Here is a 24,008-nt window from a genome sequence, read left to right as displayed (position 1 = left end):
CCAGTGTTTTTACACACATGCCGGCACACGCGGCAGCGCCAGCGGCGCCAAACACACACACACACACACACACACACTAGAGGTGTGCGATACCGCTAGATTTGGTATCGATCCGATACCAAGTAAATACAGGGCCAGTATCGCCGATACCGATACCAATACCAATACTTTTTAATAATTAAGGTGGATGCGTCTTCAACCTAAATCTAAATGAATTTTCATGACTTTTAATTGTTTTTGTGATTTGCATTTTGGGTTATTAATCAGTACTACAAAAGCTTTTGTTCAGAAACAACTTTTGGTTACTTCTGTTTTATTTAAATAAACAAAGTTACAAAATTATTACTTCACAAATATAAAAAAAAAAATGTAAAAACAAATTCTCTTTTCAAGTAGCATGTTAATAAAAAAAATGTTTCTCCTCTTTAGTGCACTTCTTTTCAGGATTTTTTTTCTAAAACAAAGTCACAAAGTTTTACTTCACAATGTAAAACAAATTCTCCTTGTACAAAATTCCTGAAGCCGACATCTTCCACTATGGAAAGAGGCTGCAGGTCCTTCAGAATCATTTCTGATAGGCGCCTTGTAATATCCACTGCTCTTGGAGAATCAGCTTTTGATAAAATAATAAATAATAAAAATAATTAAGTCTGGTGCACATCTATGTGTAGTTTAAATATAGAAACTAGTATCGCTTTCACAGCTAACACAAAAAGGGTAGATCGGCCTGAAAATACAGCCATACAACGCTCCTCTTTCTCTCCGCCTCTGACTGACTGCTGTTAGAAATGCGCGGCTGAGCGGTGCGCGCGCCTGACTGCTGGTGGTAGCCATAGACAGTAAAAGAAAGTAGCGCTAGTGGTGAGTCACGTGACGGTACAACACAGGAGAGGGGGAGGAGAGCAGTGTCGAGCACGAGCAGCACTCTTGAGAGCTTGCTCTGCTCTGTGACAGTAGCAGCATTTTGACAAACACGGCCAGGTCGCAAAACGAGAGAAACTGAAACTTAAGTATCGATATTTTCCCGTTGGTATCGATCAATACCGATACCAACGTTGGTATTGATATTATCGATATTAGTATCGATCTGCCCACCTCTAACACACACACGCAACAGTTACACAGAGATTCACAGCAGAGATGGCGAGTCAGGAGCAATCCGATGAAAAGTTGGTATTTTCAAGGTGAAGATATAAGCACTACTTCAAATTCATTGTGGTCAAAGGCAAGAACGTGCATGTAATGTGTACATGTAATGTGTGACACACGCATCTACAAAGCTAGTGGCCAAAAACACGTTTCTTACAAAGATAATACTTGAAGTGCAGGATAAAACTCTTGCTGTCTGTTGACCTGCAATAAATATTGAAAGTTATGTACGAACACCTGTCTGTTCTACTCATTTCAACTGACTTGTGAAAACTGCGGAAAAAAAAAAAAAAGTACAAATTCTTTGACATGTAGCAACTTTTTTTTTTTTTTTTTTTTTTTTTACAGTAACGCAAATAGTTACTTTCCCTGGTAACGAGTTACTTTTATTATAGAGTAATTCAGTTACTAACTCAGTTACTTTTTGGAACAAGTAGTGAGTAACTATAACTAATTACTTTTTTAAAGTAACGTTCCCAACACTGTCCTAATCTTGGATGGCCTGAGGATGAGTACATTTTCAGCAAATATACGCAGCATAAATCTAGATATGAAGGGGAGGATCTCACCTGTGTTGTACTGACTGTGGTATTTGTAGAGCTTCACTAGCACAGGTGAAGGCACCACTAGGAAATCTCTTAGAGACATGGTGACTGAATGAGCAACCACTGGGAAACGCTCACACAGCCGTCCGAGACCCTGCTCCAAGAAATGCCACAAATGTTGCTTTTTAACCCTTAAATGTTCAAAATGAAATGAAAATGAACTCTGGACGCACCTGTAGGCTGCAGATGAGCAGAGGCATGTGAGCGATGATGACCTTGCTGGACGTCTTGGACTGCAGCTTCTCGGTTAGTTTTGTGCAGAGGTTTTCTGCACCTGACAGAAACGAGCCAAAGAATAAATGGTTAGAGAAGTCAGATGACACGGATGTGAGATACATGATGCGAGTCTCACCCTGCTCCTCGGTGACGGCCCACACCATGAGGTCCACGCAGGCAGCGTTGGCCTGACAGCGCAGTTTGAGCGGGTTCAGCTCGCTGTGCAGATTCTCCACGTCATGCAGGATCCTCTGCAGCTCAGACTGACTGCTGCTGAACTGCTCCAGAACGAAGTCATGAACCTCCTTCACGAACGACACCTGCAGATCTACATCAAACCATCACATAACAGTAGCAGGGGTTACCAAAACCAGGAACTAGAGTTACTCAGAGATGTTAAACAACATTTTGTGGCTTACCTGATTTTGCTAATATGTGTAGAAAAATATATTTTCTTTTTATTTATTTTTCGTAAAATTTACCTAAAAAAAAAAAACTTTTCTACTAATTATTTAAATATTTTGATGCCAATTGTACATTTTTTTTATTTTATTTGATTTATTTGTTTTTATAATATTAAATATAACTCATTAATAATAATTATAATAGCACGTGCTATTTTTTAAACACATTTTGGTTATATTTTATTTATTTGTCAATATCTTATTTTTATTGATTGTTATAATAATACATACAATAGAATAAGAATGATACAATTATTATTAATAATAATAATAATAACAACAACAATTACTATAAATATAGCAGATTAATAATACATATAATGGCACAAAAATAATTCGATTTTTATTACTGTAATAAATTGCAAATATTTATATAATATACATAATTAAAAAAATAGAATAGAATAGAAAAAATATAATTTAATTATATAAATAATCACAATAAATTAAAATATATTGCTATAAGAGATAATAAATGTAACAGATAGTGCTTATTATTAATAACAATAATAAAAATAAAAATAAGAGGAAAATTATTTATTTATTTTGTAATTTATTAAAATGCATGTACTTGTAACAGAATAAAAACAACATGTTTGAATTAACACTATTTCAAGGTTTTAAAAAATCTAATCCATGCATTACACACTATTATCAATATACCTTTCATGTAGTATAAAGTGTCCCTCAGCATTTTAAAGATGGCCACATACAGCGGATCACTAAATGTCTTGTAGAAGAGATTAACTGATGCATTGACCTGCAAGAGAAAGCAAATGTCCAGAAACCAACAGAGTGTCTCTTGAACAGAACAAAGCAGAAGCATCCGAATCAAAGCAGGTACCTCCAGAACCCCAACCATAGTCTGATCCAGTGTCTTCATAAAGGATTCTGACACAAACCGCTCGACCTATCCGAGAAGAGAAGGAACCAAAGAGTGAACAAAAATACATCACATGATATACTCCAGTAGTGGAAAGCATCCAGAGACTGACCATCTGCAGAAGCTGCCTCAGTAAATCCAGCGGTGCATCAAACCCTTTACTGTTGCTGCCCGTGAAGAGCGGCGAGACGGAGAAACTGGAGCTGATGGTGGAGAAATAGTAGTCAGGGTCCACAGCGCTGCCGTCAGGAAGATACGAGCCCGCTGGAGCACAAAAACAAAACCAGGGAAACACCCATCAATTATAATCGAATCCTGATTACAATTATGGATGTCACAATTATGCAATCATTCAAAGCTGTAGTTAGTCCACTTTTGTTATTCTGATTGGTTAAGATGCATTTTTTTCTTTCTGCATGCTATCTTACGAGTTGTTCCCATTATTTTCATTTTAGCTTTAATATAACATTATAATACATATCATATTTTTACTGGAAGAAGAAACCAATCCCAAGTATGGTTGACATTTGAGGCTTAAAAGTTTTCAACTTGTTTATTTTCATATAAAAATATGGCATGCAGTTGTATCAGAAAGTGGGGTTGACAGCAAATTGGGATAATTGTAATTAATAATCGCAATTACAATTTCAAGGGAATAATCGACAGTTATGATTTCTGTTATAATCGTGTAGAGCTACCATCAAACCTAGACAGCATTTCTGCGCATCAAACGCTCGTCCAAACATGTCTACTCTATTAAAAATACTGTCTAGTAAACAAAACTAAAAGTAAAAAAAGTTACCTTCAAAATAAGGAGCAGAAGGGTCAGCGGGAGAACTGGGAGGAAGTCCGGCATGTTCTGGACTGCCCTAGAAAACAAAAAAGATGCCATTATTAACAAAATCACATATTCAACAAATGCTGAATCTTATAATCTAGTATTATTTTTTTTTTTTTGTATTTCAATTGTATACGAAGCTTTTTTTGATCGCACGTGTCTATATAAGCACCTTTAGCAACTGCTTAACAGAACTTGCTTTTTTATTGCAGTTTATTCCTATCAAGAGTTTGTTTGTGATACTAGAGTATTATTTCACGTTTTAATCAAAGGACACTGGGTTTCTGCAGGTTTCTGTGACGGTAAATTAAAGACCTTTTGAAGACCAACACAATTTAAGGAATCAATGAAAGGGGACACAAAATAATTCATCAGAGTGAAGTGAGCTTACTGTATGATTACACAAAAACTAGTTTCTGCCTTCATATCTTCTTTTAGCATCTCAAGTAAATGTATCTAAGAATGTTTAGAGATTTGCACTGGAGAACAAGACAAAAATACCTGTACGGAGGAAGATATTTTTTGCAGCGCATGCAACATGACTTTAAATGAATTTAAAACGTTCATCTCCGGTTGAATGCATTTCCAGCCTCAGTTTGTTGATCCCTGGATTTGTGATTGCTGAAAGATGCGGACGCCCTCTGCTGGTACCTGTTGTGAGATGCTGGAAACGCTGCTGGTTTTACGGCGTAAAGTGTCGCTCTGGCAGACGGTGAGGAGTGAGCTGGGTAGGATGGAGCGGAAATCGTTAAAGGATCGTCGTCGGGTGACTTCTGCCCCGTCTCCTGCACCCAAGGGCTGAGGACTGACCCGTGGGAAGAGTTTCGACAGCAGCGGCTCCTCTGTGTTGCTGTAGCGGCCGAACGCTCGCACCACGCCGAGCAGACAGGGCACGGTGTATTTACACAGGTATTCTGGGAAGGAACATTTAGAAGAAAGAGACACTAATATTTAAGTCAACATGAAATTAAAATGGACCCTATTTATTTATTTAAATGCATTCTGACTAACTGTAGCTTGTCATATTGTGATAAAAAACAACTACATTCTAAAATATATAATATATATATAAATATATTTTCAAATTATATACACTACTAGTCAAATGTTTGGAATATTAATGAATTTATATTGTTTTGAAAGAAGTCTCTTCTGGTCACCAAGGCAGCATTTCTTGAAACAAAAATACAGTTAAAACTGTAATATTATTGCAATTTGAAAAAAAAATTCTATTTGAATATACTGTAAAATATAATTTATTCATGTGATGCAAAGCTGTATTTTCAGCATCATTACTACAGCCTTCAGTGTCACATGATCTTCAGAAATCATTCTGCTCATTTTATTATTGACCATTATTTATAATAATTATTATTAATTAAAATATGTTTAAATTATAATAATTTGTTATTCTAAATTGCTATACTATTTCACAACATGTTAAAAAATATTTGAACATTAAAAATGCTAATCATGCTAGCGGCATGCTAGTCACTTGCTAATCATGCTTGCAACTTGTTAATCATGGTAGGAAAATGCTAGTAACATGCTAATCATGCTAGAAACATGCTAATCATGCTAGAAACATGCCAGTGACGTGCTAATCATGCTAGAAACATGCCAGTGACATGCTAATCACGCTAGAAACATGCTAGTGACATGCTAATCACGCTAGAAACATGCTAGTGACATGCTAATCACACTAGAAACATGCTAGTGACATGCTACTCATGCTAGAAACATGCTAGTGACATGCTACTCATGCTAGAAACATGCTTATCATGCTAGAAACATGCTAGTGACATGCTTATCATGCTAGAAACATGCTAGTGACATGCTACTCATGCTAGAAACATGCTAGTGACATGCTACTCATGCTAGAAACATGCTTATCATGCTAGAAACATGCTAGTGACATGCTTATCATGCTAGAAACATGCTAGTGACATGCTACTCATGCTAGAAACATGCTAGTGACATGCTACTCATGCTAGAAACATGCTAGTGACATGCTACTCATGCTAGAAACATGCTTATCATGCTAGAAACATGCTAGTGACATGCTACTCATGCTAGAAACATGCTAGTGACATGCTTATCATGCTAGAAACATGCTAGTGACATGCTAATCACACTAGAAACATGCTAGTGACATGCTACTCATGCTAGAAACATGCTAGTGACATGCTACTCATGCTAGAAACATGCTTATCATGCTAGAAACATGCTAGTGACATGCTAATCACACTAGAAACATGCTAGTGACATGCTACTCATGCTAGAAACATGCTAGTGACATGCTACTCATGCTAGAAACATGCTTATCATGCTAGAAACATGCTAGTGACATGCTTATCATGCTAGAAACATGCTAGTGACATGCTACTCATGCTAGAAACATGCTAGTGACATGCTACTCATGCTAGAAACATGCTAGTGACATGCTACTCATGCTAGAAACATGCTTATCATGCTAGAAACATGCTAGTGACATGCTACTCATGCTAGAAACATGCTACTCATGCTAGAAACATGCTAGTGACATGCTACTCATGCTAGAAACATGCTAGTGACATGCTACTCATGCTAGAAACATGCTTATCATGCTAGAAACATGCTAGTGACATGCTTATCATGCTAGAAACATGCTAGTGACATGCTACTCATGCTAGAAACATGCTAGTGACATGCTTGTAACTTGCCATCAAACTTGAAACTTTTTCAGACTCTCTGGCTAGGCAACAACTGCTTAGAAGTTTCAGGCTAGGCTTTCTCAAGCCAACCTAAAGTTTGTCTTAACCAACTTTTTTGTCTAGTTCTAAATTGCTATAGTATTTCACAACATGTTCAAAAATATTTGAAAAACATTTTTAAAAAATCCTACCCCAAATATTTCTCATTAATCATAAAATGTTAACCAATAATATGTTTCAATATCCAATCAATTCTAGATGCCATCCTTCTTTTTTGATCTGTCTTGCATTATGAAAGCTATGAATTTCATATGAGCAAGGTATTCAGGATGGGAAGAAAACACTGACCTTTATCTTGGCCTTCGATGTTCTGACACATTTTCTGTAGCACCTGCATGAGGTTCGTTACAGCCTCCAAAATCTGCAAGAGATAATACAACCTATCAGCAATTAAACATCTCCCTTTAAATACAACAGGACAGTAAAATCAGTAACAGAACCAAGGAACTACACTCTTATGACAACCACATGTCTTGGTTGCAGATTCACTCAGATTAGCAAATGAAACAAGCAGAGACACACTTGGATTCGCATGGACTCGTCCATCTGAGCAACGTCTGAGAGCGTGGTCACCAAACAGAAGGAGAAATTCTCCGCAACGGGAAGCGTTTCTGAAACCACAAAGATGAGAGGCATGCAAGATCAGGAGTAAGTGAGAATACCATCAGGAAATGTGATAAAAAGACCAAAATATGTTTATACCTCGCCCTTTTCTCTCTGAGCTCTCCTCGATCCATTGCACCCTGGGTAATCCCTTCAGCAAACCCAACAAGTACGGGACAATAGCGTCCTTGTGCTGGAGGAGCAAATAAACATACAATTCAGCACTACAGACCATTATTGCTCACTTCTAAACGTATTATTTTTTTTGTAAAGAGTAACTCCTTGTCTGTGAAAGGTGCTATTGAAATACTTTTGACTAACTTGCTTACACTGTAGTAGTACTACATTAACATTTTTGGTTTCTGGATTATTCCTTTAATCGTGTTAAAGCAGTACCTGCAGCTCAGACTCCAGCAGGAAGATGCCCAGAGCGATCACAGCATCTCTCCTCCGCTCGTCCAGCTGGAAAACACCACGGATGTCCACGGGACACATGCATTGAAGCTTCTGGACCTATGTTAGACAAATATGCAAATGTATTTAAACATGTTCTCTCCGTCAGTCAGAAGCAGTAAGAGACAGTCTTTAATGTGTAATAAATAACTAATCATGCATTTTTTTTAGTGTGTCAAACTACCAAGTTCAACATGACACCACTAGAGTTATATTACAGTTAACTAAAACTATTAAAACCCTCTTTTTTATTAAAATAAAAAGGCAAAATTTTAATATAAATATTAGATGAAAAGGTACTAACTGGAAATAAATAAAACTGGATAAAAAATTATAAAACATAAATCTATCGATCTATACACACACATATACACACACACATATATATATATATGCACACACACACACACATATATGTTTTTATGTGTGTGTATATATATGTAAATATATATAAATATATATATAAACCGTACTAATAAAAAGACGAAAGCATCAAAGCATATAAAATTAATAAAAACTAACTAAAATAAAATCAAAAATATAAAAACATAAGCCATTTCAAAATATGTATATAAATGATAATAGCATATAAATAACACTAAAATAGCACTGGACACCACTCAATAATACAACAGGTGTACACGCATCATGATGCAAGATTATGTTCAGAAGTTCACCAAAGTGTAAGGAAGTTTATAACATACTTCCCTTTAAAATAGACTATTGATCAAGCCTTTTTCAGGTAAACATGTACATTTCAGAAAAAAAGTTTATAATCATTTTAAATCATTCCTGCTGAAGCAATAAGGAACAAACTATATCATGCAGCCAAAAAGGTCCCAAAAAACCAGAATGCAAAACTGACTTTTAGGACACCAGTGTTACACATACTTGGTTTCCATTGAGAGCACATTTGCAAAGATTTAGAAAATGTTTTGTTCTCAGAGTCACAATGACTTTTCTTTACAGACGCGCCCTCGAAACACCTGGTTTTTCACGTCCTGTCAGGAATTAATGACAAAACAACACTGTGGTGTGTCTGGGTTAATGCATATTTAACTTTATCTCTGAGATATAAATGACTATTACTCAAACATCAGCCGACACAGCTCTGAAATACATTTAGAAATCAATAAACAGTTGACCAAATCTGACAAACTGAATAAAAGTGCTTTCATTTGTGTTTTGAATGATGATTTCATTTAATTGATAATTATTATTATTAAATTAACATTTTATGCTGTCCCTAGTTATTTCATATAACTGTATTGTAAATGTTAAAGTATCAGTAAAACATTTAAACTAAGCAATTATTAATTAACAACGTAAATAGATCTTAAATCAAGCCTTAAATAAATGAGGGGTTGATGAGAAACACGTAAAACTAGAAAATGAATGACTGTATAAAGCAATGTCAGTCGATTTAAAAGGCTGGTCATAAACATTTGGATGTACATGTTAATAAAGATTATATGTATAAGAGAAGACGTCAGGTATTTGATTCAGTTTTGATTTGTTTTGCTTGTGTTAGCTGTTAGCTTCAGACGCTAATAGGAAATAATAGGTAAATCTCTCACCTTGTCAAGAGGAGCGGGACGGTGAGCAGCCAGAGAGCGCGCGAGAGACAAAACAGTGTTAAAATAAAAACCTCGCGACGTGGCTTTAGAAGACATCATTCATTTACTATTAAAAACAATCTAATGTCTACATCTTAAAATGAAATGTTCGTCAAGTGACAGCAGAGGAGAGCTGCGACTACGGAACGCCCGAGCGCACATTTTACAAGGTCGTACATGTGCTGCAGCATTTACGCGTTCGCTTTTCTGTTTCTTTGCTGAAAAGATACTTTAATCGACAACAGAACTCCTCAATTATAGAAAACTTTAATTCTCCCTCAGTAAGACTGCATGGCTACAATGTTTTTGGTAAATTTAAATAAATTAAATGTTAACTGAAATAAAATAAAATATAAAAAAAACGACATAGGCCTATTTAATATTTGCATCTAATGATGATTCAAAACAGTTTTGCAATGAAATTTGAGTCAGATTTTTTCTAATGTTCTCATTTTGTAATTGTAAGTGACCTTTCTTTCTGTTTTAAATATGTTTTTCTTTGAATTGTTTGACTACTAAATTTCATATAGGCCTACAAAAAAAAAAGAAGAAAGAAATTATTATATTTTTTTAAATGAAAACCTAGCCCTATAATTATCTTTTCTTCAGTCAAAGTTGATATAGACAATTATATATATATATATATATATATATATATATATATATATATATATATATATATATATTTACAGTGGCAGACTGGGACAGTAAATCAGGCCGGGAATTTGACTCCACACCAGGCCACCTCTGTTGCTGCAGTCACCACCAACCAATTCATGTGTGCACCAGACTGCTAAACTCTTTGACTCTTTCAGTTGTTTGAACTGGGTTATACTTAAAAAATAAATCCTTAGACTGTGGACGGCAAAATAATCTAATGGAGTATCAAGAAGTATCATGGCATTCACTGTCTCTATACTCTTTCCCTGAATCCCCCCCTTTCTCTCACTCTGCACATTGAGTTTCTCTGCAATATGATATAAGCACTTTCAATAATCTATATTAATTATGCAGCCATCAATTGTATGTCCCCATGATCACAGTCCTACTACTGATGACCTTATAAATCAGAAATTCAGATCGTGATTGATTTGAGTCAGTTTGGGAGTTCAAAGCAGGTTTGCAAATCATTTGAGTTATTTTTGGAGTTCGGAGCAGGTTCGCGAATCATTTGAGTCAGTTCGGGAGTTCGGAGCGAGATCGCGAATCATTTGAATCATTTCGGGAGTTCATAGCGGGATCGCAAATCATTTGAATCAGTTCGGGAGTTCGGAGCGGGATCGCGAATCATTTGAGTCAGTTTGGGGATAGCAAATCATTTGAATCAGTTCGGGAGTTCGGAGCAGGATCGCGAATCATTTGAGTCAGTTTGGAGTTCGTAGCGGTTTCGCGAATCATTTGAATTAGCTCGGGAGTTCAAAGCGGGTTCGCGAATCATTTGAGTCAGTTTGGGTATAGCGAATCATTTGAATCAGTTCGGGGAGTTCAAAAAGTGTTCGCGAATCATTTGAGAGAGTTTGGGGATCGCAAATCATTTGAATCAGTTCGGGAGTTCGGAGCGCGATCGCGAATCATTTGAGTCAGTTCAGGAGTTCGTAGCGGGTTCGCGAATCATTTGAGTCAGTTCGGGAGTTCAAAGCGGGTTCGCGAATCATTTGAGTCAGTTTGGGAGTTCGGAGCGGGATCGCGAATAATTTGAATCAGTTCGGGAGATCGTAGCGGGTTCGCGAATCATTTGAGTCAGTTTGGGGTTCGCGAATTATAGCTGTATATGCATAGGCATTTTTAACTAATTTAGTAGCTAGTTCTAATTACGTTTTCCAAGTGTGTTTAGGTGTGATATGTGAACTTGTATTTTTTGTTTTACTGATGTGCATTTTAACAGTATCAAGTATATTCAAAAACTAAACAAATCGTGCCTAAAAAGTGCACGCATCTAGGCTAATGTAAAGTTACATGATGAAGTCATACTAGTGCGCGTGTGCATTTTGAGTGCGTTCTTTCACTGCATTATTGGGTGTATTCAAATACATTTATGAATGCATGTGAATGATCACAAAATTCAAGATATGGGGATTAGAAAATGTATATATTTATATCATTTTATGTAGTTAATCAATATCACACGAAGAGAGCCATTTCAGTTTTTCTCCAAAAATCAGCATGATTAAAATGTGATATTAAGTTACTACAAACAATAATTTAATTACAAATACAAAATGTTGCAGAATAATGTAATATATGAATGAATAATATGAATAATATAATAATATGAATAATATAAAATCTATCTATCTATCTATAAATAAAAACAGACTCATCCAGTCAGCATAATTTATTCTGAATTAGGACATGAACTGAAGGCACATTCTTTTTCATTAGCATGACAATTAATGCATATTTCAGGTCAAAACCGGAATGCATTCTGACAACTTTCACAGAAACACAACAATAAAACCCTGTTTATCCCCACAGCTGTTTCCTGACCCAACATGGGTCGCCTATGCCTTTTACAAAGTCAAATAAACACTAGATCATGATTTGACTGCAACACGGTATCATTTAGAGTAGACAGTATATCTAAAACATGTATTTTAAGAGTCAAGAACCACAGGCACAAATGATCATGACAGTTAAACCTCTTCAAGACTGTTACCCTCAAGGTGAAATTCATGTTATTTAGTATTTATAAACTCTTAAACAGTTGCATACTACGAGTTAAGCCACTCGAGTTCTCTGGTCTGCTGTGAAAAACATGAAAACCATGCTGAAAATCTGCTTTATACATTGTCTGTTACATGTCAGTTTTCACCTCTGTTATCAGTTTTGTTAGAGCATCTTGAAGTAGAGGTAGGAAGAGAAAAACAAGCACGTCAACAAGTCTTTAAGGCATGGACTGATTTGATCCGGTGACCTTTTTCACATCATTAACAACACTCACCTCGTGTTAAAGAAGTAAACATTGTATTTGAGTGATCTGGCTCTTTGGTGAAACAACACTGTTCAGTTTTTAAAAGCGCAGCATGAGTTGTGTTATTGATTTCAGAGAGTTATTGTATATATATCACTGTTCTTATGCTATACTGTTACAGAAGGGTTTAATTATACACTAATTACGGAAATGATTTAATGTAAACAAGTAGAATTACAAAAAATAGATTATATGATGTTTATTAATAGAGGCACTTAAAATAATTACTAAATCTGGATTACTACCAAATGTGAAAGTGCATATGTACCACTAACACTTGTCAAAAGTTATGCATTTTAGAAGTTTTTAATGAAATCTCTTCATTTTGGCTGAATTTACATGCTCAAAAACACAGTAATATTGTGAAATATTATTATAATTTGTTCTATGTGAATATGTGTTAAAATGTAATTTATTTCTGCGATCAAAGCTGAATTTTCATCAGCATTATTACTCCGGTCTCACGAATCTTCAGAAATCATTCCAATATGCTGACTTGCTGTTTAACCTGTAATACTATTTCACAATATCACTCTTTTCCTTGTATTTTGCAGTTTAGAAATTGAATCGAATTTAAAGAAGAGACTTCATTAAAAACATTAAAAACCCATTTGTATCTCACAATTAAAAACTTTGGTTATTTTATGCATTTTAGACTACAGGTTAAGATTTTTCTAAAAGGCATATTCTGTTTCTTAAGTTGCACGGTGTTCAGATTAGGCTCTCAGCACTTAGTATACAATCACACGTAAAGGAAAACAAAATTAAATTACATACAATGGAAACTGTATGGTATAATATTTGCTGGTAAATTGCACTTTAGAAAATAATAATAATGTTAAAACTACAATAACAATGTTTAAAAAATAAAATAAAGTTTAAATGAGTCTCCCTAAAGATGTTATTTCCCATAAAAAAATTAAATGAAAAAAAAAAAGTATAATTTAAATTGGTCTCTGGTAAAAACTAGTTTTGAAGTGTTTGGTGTCTTTCTGACATTAGTTGGGAGGATTAAATGATGGTAATTAAGCACATTCTGTTGGCAGATATTTTGGCCCCTGAGTAAAGGCTCTCTGTTGTCACACCGGTGTGATGTCATAAAGCCAGACTCCGCCCATCAGCGTCACACCTCCATTAATCCGTCTTCCACACCTTGTTGAGAACTTTAACTACTTCCTCGTAGATTATGAACACTATAGCCACGTCCAGACAGACCCGGCCTAACCTGGGCACCGTGCCTTTGTAGAACCTACAGGAGAGAGAAAAACGAAGCGAGTGCGTTTAAGTGAATGCATAAATCCGAACCACAGGAAACCTTTCATTATGCATTACAGTAATGAGAGTTTGGTGAGAGGATGTGCTTAAAACAATGCCAAAAATGTGTGTGTCTTTATAAAAAACTGAATTTGGGGGGTAAATTATGATCCCAGATGTTTTTGTGAAACTGAAATTGAAGTTCTAAAAAGAGTTAAACTGAAATAAAATTAATTATTAAAGATAATTTTTTATAAATTAACAGAAATTATATTTATTATTTATTTAATTTCCGTTTCACTGATTTTAGAATTTGTAATTTTAGTCAATTAATCGTTTTAGAACTAATAAAAATTATATAAAATTATTATAACGTAAACTAAAATAAAATGTAAATAAAAAATGTTTAAACATTTGGTCAAAAAGATTTGTCAAAAATGTGTAATGGTCTTAGAAATAAAGTTTTTTTTAATGAAAAAAAATCTAATTTTAATTAAAAAAAATGTTTCATTTTAGTTTTAGTTATTTTAGTTTAGTTATTATTTAGCATATTTAGTTTATCAATCTTTTTTATTACAAATTACATATTTACAATGACAACTATTATTGATACATTTCTGTAGGTGAAATAAAATAAAAAAATAAATATTATTAAAATATTATGAAGTTAAAACCGAAAAACTTAAGATTAACTGAAGCTAAAGTTGAAGTTCTAAAATTACTAAAACTAAAATTTAAATAAAAATACATTATAGTTAAGTAAATTAGAATAAAATTAGAAAATGTTGTCATTTAAAATAATGTGGAAAATTAACAATGGTCCTAGAAATAGTAAAAAAAAGAAAAAAACTTTTAATTTAAGGGTATTTAATGCCCTTTCGTGAGATTGACCCATGATGTCATGTTTACTTACGCAGCTGCTCCTTCGTGTTTCATGATTTTGATGGCGCAGTCAACTGTACTCTTATATTTGTGAGCTTCCAATCCCTGAAAACATCATAAAAAACAATATTCAACCATCCTGTTGATGTTTCACTACAGTCTTGCTTCCTGCTTATCACACACCTGCATTCTGGTTTTGATCACATCCAGTGGTGTGTTTCCAAACACGCTTGCAGCTCCAGCAACGGCTCCGAACACTCCGGTCACCAGAGGGTTAATGGTCTTCTGGGGGTTATCACCTAGTGTTAGAGTGAACACAGTGATCACTGCAGCACACATAGGGCTCACATAATGATAACTATTAGACTGTGCTTCACACCTTTGTACCAGTTTCTGAGGGCGGTCATTACGTAGAAACGGATGGCCTGGTTCGAGCCCTGCTTCAGGACTGTTGCAGTCAGTCCCTGATATGTTCCTTTGAGTCCTGGGAAAACAGACCAAAGTTTTATTACAACTCTAAATAAAGTTTCATTCTAGTCTCATGATGGCAATTTAGTAAATGCAAATTTGAAAGAAAAAAATTAATAAACCAATTATTAATATTTTCAGTAATTTTAATAAAAGCTATAAATAAATAACATATAAATATTAGACAAAAAACAAAATCTTGAACTGAAAACACTTTTAGAAATGTTGCATTGGCCACTAAGCAAAATAAACAAGTTGAAGTATTTAAATGAACAAAACTTAAACTGAAATAAAAATAAAGCTACATAGAAATGACGAAAGCACATTAAGTTGACTGATGACTGAATTTCAAACTAAAATCAAAATATAAAAATAAAACAATTTAAAAAATACTATAATTTATAAATAATACTAAAATAACATTGCTTCATGCTCTACAAAACTTTGACAAAAACATTTCTGGGGTGCTTTCATAATAAACATAGCTATAATAGTAAATATATACTATAATGACTATTATGAAATAGTCTAAATAAAATGTAGAAAGAATGTGTTTTTATAAAGTGACATTTATAAAGTTAAATTCACTAGAAAAACGTGTGTTATTTAAGTATCACTGAGTACTATTTTAATAAAGATTTTTTAATCAGTTTTTTTTTTGCGTTTTAATAATTTTGTTGTGCTTTTGTAAAATTAAGTAGTTTTAGATACACGTCTTTATGATTGTAGTAATGATTCGGTTTTAGAGATTTTAACGCATCAAGTTGAAGTAAACCAAAATAAGTATAGTATAGTATATATTTACGTAATGCCATGTCAGCATCAAATGGTATTTTCATGGCAAAAACAATAGAACAAATAACAAATATAACAAATTTAATAAAAACCAGCGAACAAACAAACACAAGATAAGAAATGTTGACAAGATAAGAAATGTTGCTTTGACAACTGGCTGGAATAAAATGGGTTTTTTTCCAATCAATGTTTATTTTATTTGAATGAAAGACTAAAAGAGTGTAATTTGATAAATCTCCAGGCGGTGGCGCTGCAGACTAAACAATCCACCATCCACATGTACCTTGTGTTCTGACTATTTCCCTCACGCCGTGGAAAAATCCTCGGTACTTTGGGTTTGCTGAGGTCTGGTCGTGGATGAATTTTACCTGAAGGTAAAGGGAAACATATTCTATTTATATCAGAGTTAATTCAACCAGACATAACTTCATAATGGTTGTACTACACATGCATTTCAAATATATGTGTGTAATGCATTAAAAACTGCTATGCAAGCTATATTTCTCCCGAGTGTGTTGATGCATTGGTTTCTTCTGGTACACAACTGGTAAAGCACAGGTATGGTAGGTTATTCTGCGTCTAGACAGCAAGTGAGCAATGCAATGTGACTAAAGTTAAATGTTGCATGCGTAATCTTAAGTACTAGGCCTCTGACTATCAATGCATACTAAAAGCATCAGTATATCAGGTCGCACACCTTTACAGTCTCCATAGGACACACCACGAGCACAGCTTCAGCCACTCCTGCTCCCAGACCGCAGAGCAAGCCTCGAGTGCTGTCCAGCTTCCCAGACTCATCCCTCATCTTATTACTGAGGAACTCAAACATCCCAAACCTGCAGAGAGACACATGACCTTACTACAACTGTCACGCGAATCACAAAGAAATAGGAAAATAAAAACGAATCAATTATAATAATAAAACTAATAAATACTATAATATAAAAATAACATTACTTCATGCTTACATGATTTTAAAAACTTTGAGCCATATAAAATAACTTTGTACTTTGCAGAACAAAGTTTACAGGATAAGTGAAATGAGTTAATAAATCGAAATAATAAATAACTATACGTATAAATATCAAAATTTTATATATATATATATATATATATATATATATATATGTGTGTGTGTGTGTGTGTGTGTGTGTGTGCAGTTTTAATCAGTTTTTATAGTTTTTTTGTATTTTATTTTATTTTATTTAGTTGCTTTACTTCAAGTAAAAAAAAATTCTGCATGGTTTTCCTTTTATGTAACTTCAACAACCTTGAAATGCGCATATATATATATATATATATATATATATATATTTGTGTGTGTATATTAATTATGTATATAGACATACACACGCGCAGAATATATTTAGAAAATATTCACATGTATTTACATGTATATAATATTCAAGTAATTTATATTATATATAAATATATTTAAACAATGCACGTGTGTGTGTGTGTGTGTGTATATATATATTAAACATACATAGTAAACAAACATATACTATGTAAACAAAAACATTGATTTTGGATGCGATTAATAATTTGAAAGCAATAATATATATATAAATAAATATATAAAAACACACACACACACGGTTGTTTTTGTGAAAAGTGTGTTCATCCCCTAGGTGTAATGGTTTTTATACTGTACAAACTGTATATTATATGGTCCTACACCAACCCTACACCTAACCCTAACCCTCACAGGAAACTTTGTGCATTTTTACTTTCTCAAAAAAACTCATTCTGTATGATTTATAAGTGTTTTGAAAAATGGGGACATGGGTTATGTGCTCATAAGTCACCCTCTCCTTGTAATACCTGTGTCATACCCATGTCATTATACAGAGTTGTGTCCTGATATGACACAAAAACAAGAGCACACACACACACACACACATATATATATACATAGCTGATTTTCATTTGTGTGTCCAATATTTTAATTAATAGATGTAAATGACTTAATAGTTTACAAATGTAGATGCAAATGTAAAATCCTAGCTGGACTGGCTGATATGTCATGTCAGTGAGCAAGTGGCACTCTAAAAAAAGTCAGATCTACTCGATGAAATGTTGCAAGAGCGGAGCTAAATTAGAAACTGTGGGCAGCTCTCAGCGGGAATGATGTCATTCTTCACACTGACAGTCGAAGTCTAATCCCAGCGGCTCAGGAAGTGCTCACCTCACTGCCGATTTGGGAATGGATCCATAGAGCAGAGAGCTCAGACCGCGATACAGACCCTTCACCCCATGACCACGCACCGTCTGCTTCACACAGTCAACTGATGAGACACGACACAAGAATTACACCACTTCAGTATCATTACAAGAGAACATGACCAGACTGTTGAAATATTACACCGCTGACTGCAAGCATGCAATTGGCTAATAAATTAAGCGTGTTGAACAATCCGTGCTGATAAACTTGTGAAAAGGGGCCACAAAGTCCAGCAGCTGATAAACATGAAGCCAAAGCTTGTGCAACTGATGAACCATCATTCAATGAAAGAGTTTGAAAAGCTCTCAGGTCTGAATGAAGACCACTGCTGAGTGTTTACTGTAGATCAGAATGAAGTCATGAGAGGAAGTACACACCGATGCCTTTATAGCGAGGCGGGTTTGCCCTCTCATCTAACTGGAGCTGAGTTTTCACATACTCTGTAGGAAATGTGATGCAGATTTCAATGCCTCCGGCAATCCCACCTGCAAAACACAGAGAATTTATTAATAGTGCTATTCAAAGCCACAAATCAGGGTTATTTTGGTTAAGAATTAAGGATTTTTTTTTTACCTAAAACAAAAAAAAAGCCCCCAAAAATTGTTACTTGACATAAAAATATGTTAACAGAAATAAGTCATACATATACATACACACAATAAATATTATATATATATATATATATATATATATATATATATATATATATATATATAATATTTTCAAAAAATGATGTTGTTTATATGTGACTCTGGACCACAAAACCAGTCTTAAGGGTAATTTTTTAGAAACTGAGAATTATACATCATCTGAAAGCTGAATAAATAATCTTTCCATTGATGTGTGGTTTGTTAGGATCAGACAATATTTGGTCGAGATACAACTACTAGAAAATCTGGAATCTAAGGGTGCAAAAAAATCTAAATATTAAAAAAATCATCTTTAAAGTTGTTCAAATGAATTCTTTGCAATGCATATAACTAATCAAAATGTAAGTTTTTATATATTTACAGTAGGAAATTTACAAAATATATTTATGGAACAGGATTTATTTTTAAATATCCCAATGATTTTTGGCATAAAAGAAAAATCTATGATTTTTACCAATACAATGTTTTTTTGGCTATTGCTACAAATATACCCCAGAGACTTAAGAAAAAGTTTTGTGCTCCAGGGTCACATACAATAATATTATTAATATTATGTTTTGAATTATTAATATATTGCTAGGCTAGTTTCTGTGAAAATCCGGTTTCTAGATATGGCTCATTATAAATGTAATCACTAATCTCAATAGTAATAGCAATTCTTGCCTAACTATTTGAATGATATTTTAGCCAACTAGTCGTACACTGAACAAACTGATTTACAACATAACAATTTACTCAAGACATTTCAAGCAAATTTCACAAATAATTACAAAGATAGTTGCACATCGAATTAAATGTGAAACTGTAAAGCAGAAAGACTAAAATATAAATTTATTGTAAAGCATACTCCCATCATCTTTTAAAAAATCTTTATTTTTTTGTTGAAAATATATAATTATTATATATAATTATAAATATACCAATATGGAGTCAGTAAGATTTTAAATGTTAATCTTCTGCTCACCAAGGCCCCATTCATACAGTAAAAACAGTAATATTATCATTTTAACTAGCTGATTCCTATTTTTATATATTGTTAAATTTAACAAATTAATTTTCAGCATCATTACTCCAGTCTTCAGTTTTTCAGAAATCATTCTGATATTCTGATTTGCTGCTCAAGAAACATTTCTGATTATTATCCATGTTATAAACAGCTGTGCTTCATATTATTGTGAAACCATGATATATTATTTTCAGGATTCTTTGATGGATAGAATGTTCAAAAGATCAGCACTTATTTGAAAAAGGACCTTTTTTAACATTATAAATGTCTTTACTGTTGCTTTTGAACAATTTAATGCATGCATACTTTTGATTGGTAGTTTAGGAGTTTACACACCAATGATCATCTCAGAGTAACATGAAAGTCCTAATGATCTGAGGCCACCTTAACTGTGTGTGATGAGCACATCTGCAGCTCTACAGGGGGCGTGTCCTTCTGGCTCAGAGGATCCGCCCCCTGCTCTCTCTGATGGATGGGTGTGACAGTCAAACAAACATCTTGCTCTATAATAAGATCTCTGACACATTTACACTTCTTTCACTGTGTCAAATGAATCTGATTCAACATGCAGACATTATTATACACTGTTACTGCTAAATATTACTGCTCTTTCATAACTCAGAAGAGTTAGTTTTCATTTAGGTATCAACTTTGTCTAAGGTGTTTCTGCTCAAATAACCACGAATGAGTAAAGATTTGTCATACTGTAATATTATGTAGCGATAAAATGGATAGCAGAGCAGTCTTGAGATCTTTGGTCACATTTTAATTTAGATTGAATTAGAGTTTGGTTTTCTACAGGATGCACTAAAAAGCATACTATATATCAAATACAATGCATGCTAATGCAATTGTGAACTAATTAAAATACTACCCTTCTTTTATAGAGTAAAAAGGAGAAGAAAAATGTGAAGACACAAAAATAAAAAGCAAATGTTGCTGTGTCATTAATTGGCCTCAAACAACTGGTCATATAGCATTAATAAATGCTTTATGCTTTATATTTATAATTCCTCTAAATGACTTCTAGTGCATAAAACACAATTACTTGTTCCTGTTCACTGTCTCTTCATTTTAGTGATGTTTTGTCATCAATGATAATTTCTGGAGCAATCCTGTGTGCGTTCAGGAAACTTGAGGTTTTTTTGCATATATATATATTTTTCTGTTCAACATCAGTATTCCTGTTTAACAGGTTGTAGCATAACTGATGAGTGCTAATGTGTCTTATAGCCTCAGGTGAAATAGCAGAATATAGAGCAGGAGTGTCAGATATATAACCTGTTTGACCTGCTGACCTCCCCGAGCCACAGAAACTGCCCTGAGGGAGAGTCGAGGGGTACAACCATCCCAAAATCACCATGCATGCTCACCAAGGCTGCATTCAGTTGATAAAAATACAGTAGAATCAGAAATACCGTCTGTGAAATATTAATCTAATCTAATCTATTTTCTTGTATTTGTGGAAACCAAGGTTTATTCGATGAACAGAAAGTACAAAAGAACAGCATTATTGTCATTTTTGATCAATTTAATGCATCCTTTCAAACATCAAACAATAGTAATAAAGGAAGTTCAGGCCACATATACTACTAGTTCACTTCGGGTGAATTATGTGAAACTATCTTATGTTTTCAGTACTAGGGAAAATGTCATGGTCAACTCCAGATTCCTTCTAACAAATAAAAGCAAATAACACTTTATAAATGTCAGAAACAACATTAGAAGTTTTCAGGAAGCAAGGCATGTTTGGTCAGATCCTAAAGGCAGACTGCATGACACACCTAATCCTGCTTTACGTCCATAAATCAAACAAAGATGCAATCAGTGGCCTTGCGTGAGTAGTGACAGGCGTGAGCCATCCGATCATGAAGTACTAGTATAACTGGTCCTTTACCATCAAAACCTCTGTTTGTTGTTATATTTATACGTTTGTTTACCCCAAACACAACATGTATCCATTATTTTGATTTTAAATCCAAACGTTGTTACTTAAAATGCTTTTTCAACATTGTGTTTCTTTTTTTAAAAGTACAGTACAGTAATGCAATCTTTCATCAATTATTCAATGCTTTTTACCTTTACATTTACTTCTATATTTATATATTAAGCTGCTAAAGCAAAACATTTAAACTAATTTTCTTACGTTATCAGAAATATTCTAAATTAAAACTTACCCAGAAACATTCAGTTCTGCTGCCTTTTCTTTTGCATTTAAATCTTTATAAACAAGCAATACTGCAGTTCATAAAAAACTGTAATTAAGAACTTTTAAATTATCGCTGTGTTTATTTAGAAGTACTCTTTTTCTTTAAACCTGGCTAAAAAAAACATAGCCTATATGTGTTGGCTGTGAAACACAGTAGACTTTAATTATATGCATTTATGGTGTAATTACAAAATTGTGTCAATGCATGTTCATATTCACGCAAACAATGTGCTGTTAGTTTAATTCAGTGCTTGCAGAGCATGTTCTAGTAAACATATTTAATATTTCAACACTCACAGACGTCTGCATTCTATGTTACTGTGTTAATGTGTCCATGCATGCCACAGGCTCTGTCATCATATCATGTCATGCATCCAACACATTTATCACTCCACTGAGCAATTACTGGGAACAGAATGAGCTTCATGCAACACATAATTAGTTATGAATGAAACTACTATGAGTTTCTCATTAACTATCAGTACAGTACTGCAAGACGTTAACCACACTAACTAAAGACACTTCAGGGAAAGGTGGAAAATAGACAGACTATAACTACACTTTCAAGGTGACAACGTTATCCATAGATGCCAAGAAGAGAATGAAATAAAGAAAAAAATAATTTTAATGCATTATTAATGGAATGTTATCATAGTTTGGAACCAGTCATAAAAGGATCAAATAAAAATAACAATCAAATAGGATAAAAGAAACTATAATGAAAATATTCATTATGAATAATCTTATTTGATTATTATAAGTACTTATTTGATCAAGTATACCCAATTTAATACTTAATAACTCAAAATCATAAAGATTAGAAATTTAAACATGGGTATTGCATTAGAATTCCTTTAGGATTTTTTTTAACTGTTTCTGAAATATTAAACGTAAATCAAAGGCACTTATGGATAACAGCAATAAAGAAACACTTTATCGATAAAGAAAAGTGAAGAACATGTCTGGGTCATATTTCACCCCAAAAATAAAAGTCACAAATAAGTTCTGAAAGACAATACTTCAATTTTAACAGATTCAATTTTAAATAATACAAATTAAATAGTAATATATATTAAATAATAGATCATTTAAATATTATGCAAAATATTAAATAAATAAAATAAATGATTTTTTTTTACCACATTCCAGTAGTGAGAATTAAGTTGTAAAATGTTTTTTACTGTCATTACTATATATATATATATATATATATATATATATATATATATATATTTTTTTTTTTTTTTTTTTTTTTTTTTTTTTTTCTTAGGGTGTAATGTGAACTGACAACTTTGATTGAAACGTTCTATTTTTGTTACAGGCAAGTCTTGACTGTTACATTGTAACAAAGAAATGCTAGACTGTATCAAGGTTCTAGTTCCTTTGCATCAGTTGTACACAGCATGACACACACACACACACACACACACATCCCAGTCCTGCACACTGAATACTCGCCTGTGCAGTGATGCTGACTACAGCCCTGTAGGGATCAAGTAAACAGTGTGGATGACAGTGCAAAAACTGCGCGGCACAGCTGATCTGGAGTCAGTCACAGCATTAAGTCACAGTTTCTGACGTGATTCATAAGCGCAAAAAGACACTTACCAGCTAAAATGGCCTTTCCAGGGTGTGTGAGTTTGGCTTGTCCTGCGGGCGCAGCGGCTGATAAACAGTGCGGTCTGTGGAAAGGACTCACAAATTTCTGGTTCCCTGACATTTTTCTTCTTTTAAAGCGGGGTTTGCAGAAATATGCGCCTCCTGCACAGCAGAAACAGTATTAGTAGTGTAAACGGCGCTCATAAGTGAAGTGACGTGCTCTGTATGATCTTTTGACAGCTCAAGTTTCCTGTTGTTCACTGTCAGTAGTACTGACTCAGTGTGTGCGTGCGTGTGTGTGTGTGTGTGTGTGTGTTTAAGGGAGGGAGAGTCTCTCTCGGAGCGCCATGTTTCTGTTAAGGTGGAACGG

At 33.9% G+C, this 24,008-nt stretch overlaps 2 protein-coding genes across 3 annotated transcripts in view; both read right to left on the bottom strand.

Annotated features, from left to right (window-relative positions):
• LOC127966254 (phosphatidylinositol 4-kinase alpha) overlaps positions 1 to 9,729 on the bottom strand; it is a 39,569-nt gene extending 29,840 nt beyond the window's left edge. For both annotated transcript variants that reach the window (XM_052567126.1, XM_052567127.1), the window contains exons 1-13: positions 9,542 to 9,729; positions 7,908 to 8,024; positions 7,611 to 7,704; positions 7,431 to 7,519; positions 7,197 to 7,269; positions 4,807 to 5,069; positions 4,120 to 4,186; positions 3,430 to 3,581; positions 3,279 to 3,344; positions 3,098 to 3,194; positions 2,107 to 2,298; positions 1,928 to 2,028; positions 1,719 to 1,848 (exon numbers count right to left, since the gene is read on the bottom strand). In XM_052567126.1, the coding sequence (XP_052423086.1) occupies positions 1,719 to 1,848; positions 1,928 to 2,028; positions 2,107 to 2,298; positions 3,098 to 3,194; positions 3,279 to 3,344; positions 3,430 to 3,581; positions 4,120 to 4,186; positions 4,807 to 5,069; positions 7,197 to 7,269; positions 7,431 to 7,519; positions 7,611 to 7,704; positions 7,908 to 8,024; positions 9,542 to 9,640 (1,540 nt within the window). In that variant the 5' untranslated portion in view covers positions 9,641 to 9,729. The remainder of the gene's footprint in view (positions 1 to 1,718; positions 1,849 to 1,927; positions 2,029 to 2,106; positions 2,299 to 3,097; positions 3,195 to 3,278; positions 3,345 to 3,429; positions 3,582 to 4,119; positions 4,187 to 4,806; positions 5,070 to 7,196; positions 7,270 to 7,430; positions 7,520 to 7,610; positions 7,705 to 7,907; positions 8,025 to 9,541) is intronic.
• Positions 9,730 to 11,900: 2,171 nt separating this feature from the next.
• Positions 11,901 to 23,937, bottom strand: LOC127966255 (tricarboxylate transport protein B, mitochondrial-like). Its single transcript, XM_052567128.1, has 9 exons — positions 23,648 to 23,937; positions 18,552 to 18,659; positions 18,139 to 18,238; positions 16,648 to 16,786; positions 16,234 to 16,318; positions 15,067 to 15,171; positions 14,871 to 14,986; positions 14,719 to 14,792; positions 11,901 to 13,800 (listed from the first exon to the last, which is right to left on the bottom strand). Exons 1-9 carry the CDS (start codon positions 23,757 to 23,759, stop codon positions 13,686 to 13,688), a joined length of 954 nt encoding a protein of 317 aa, XP_052423088.1. The 5' UTR covers positions 23,760 to 23,937; the 3' UTR covers positions 11,901 to 13,685.
• Positions 23,938 to 24,008: the final 71 nt, after the last annotated feature.

Source organism: Carassius gibelio, chromosome B10 (assembly GCF_023724105.1).
Source record: "Carassius gibelio isolate Cgi1373 ecotype wild population from Czech Republic chromosome B10, carGib1.2-hapl.c, whole genome shotgun sequence".
NCBI classification, from domain to species: Eukaryota; Metazoa; Chordata; class Actinopteri; order Cypriniformes; family Cyprinidae; genus Carassius; species Carassius gibelio.
This window is presented reverse-complemented; position numbering and strand designations above follow the sequence as displayed.

Bases quoted from the DNA above. Each gene is read 5' to 3' on its own strand.
- LOC127966255 (XM_052567128.1), bottom strand. From the start codon at position 23,759: ATGTCAGGGAACCAGAAATTTGTGAGTCCTTTCCACAGACCGCACTGT. The intron at 16,787-18,138 runs GTGAGCACTTCC...GTCTCTCTGCAG, and splicing joins ATTCCCAAATCGGCAGTGAG to GTTTGGGATGTTTGAGTTCC. The intron at 13,801-14,718 runs GTAAGTAAACAT...TCTCTCCTGTAG, and splicing joins AAACACGAAGGAGCAGCTGC to GTTCTACAAAGGCACGGTGC.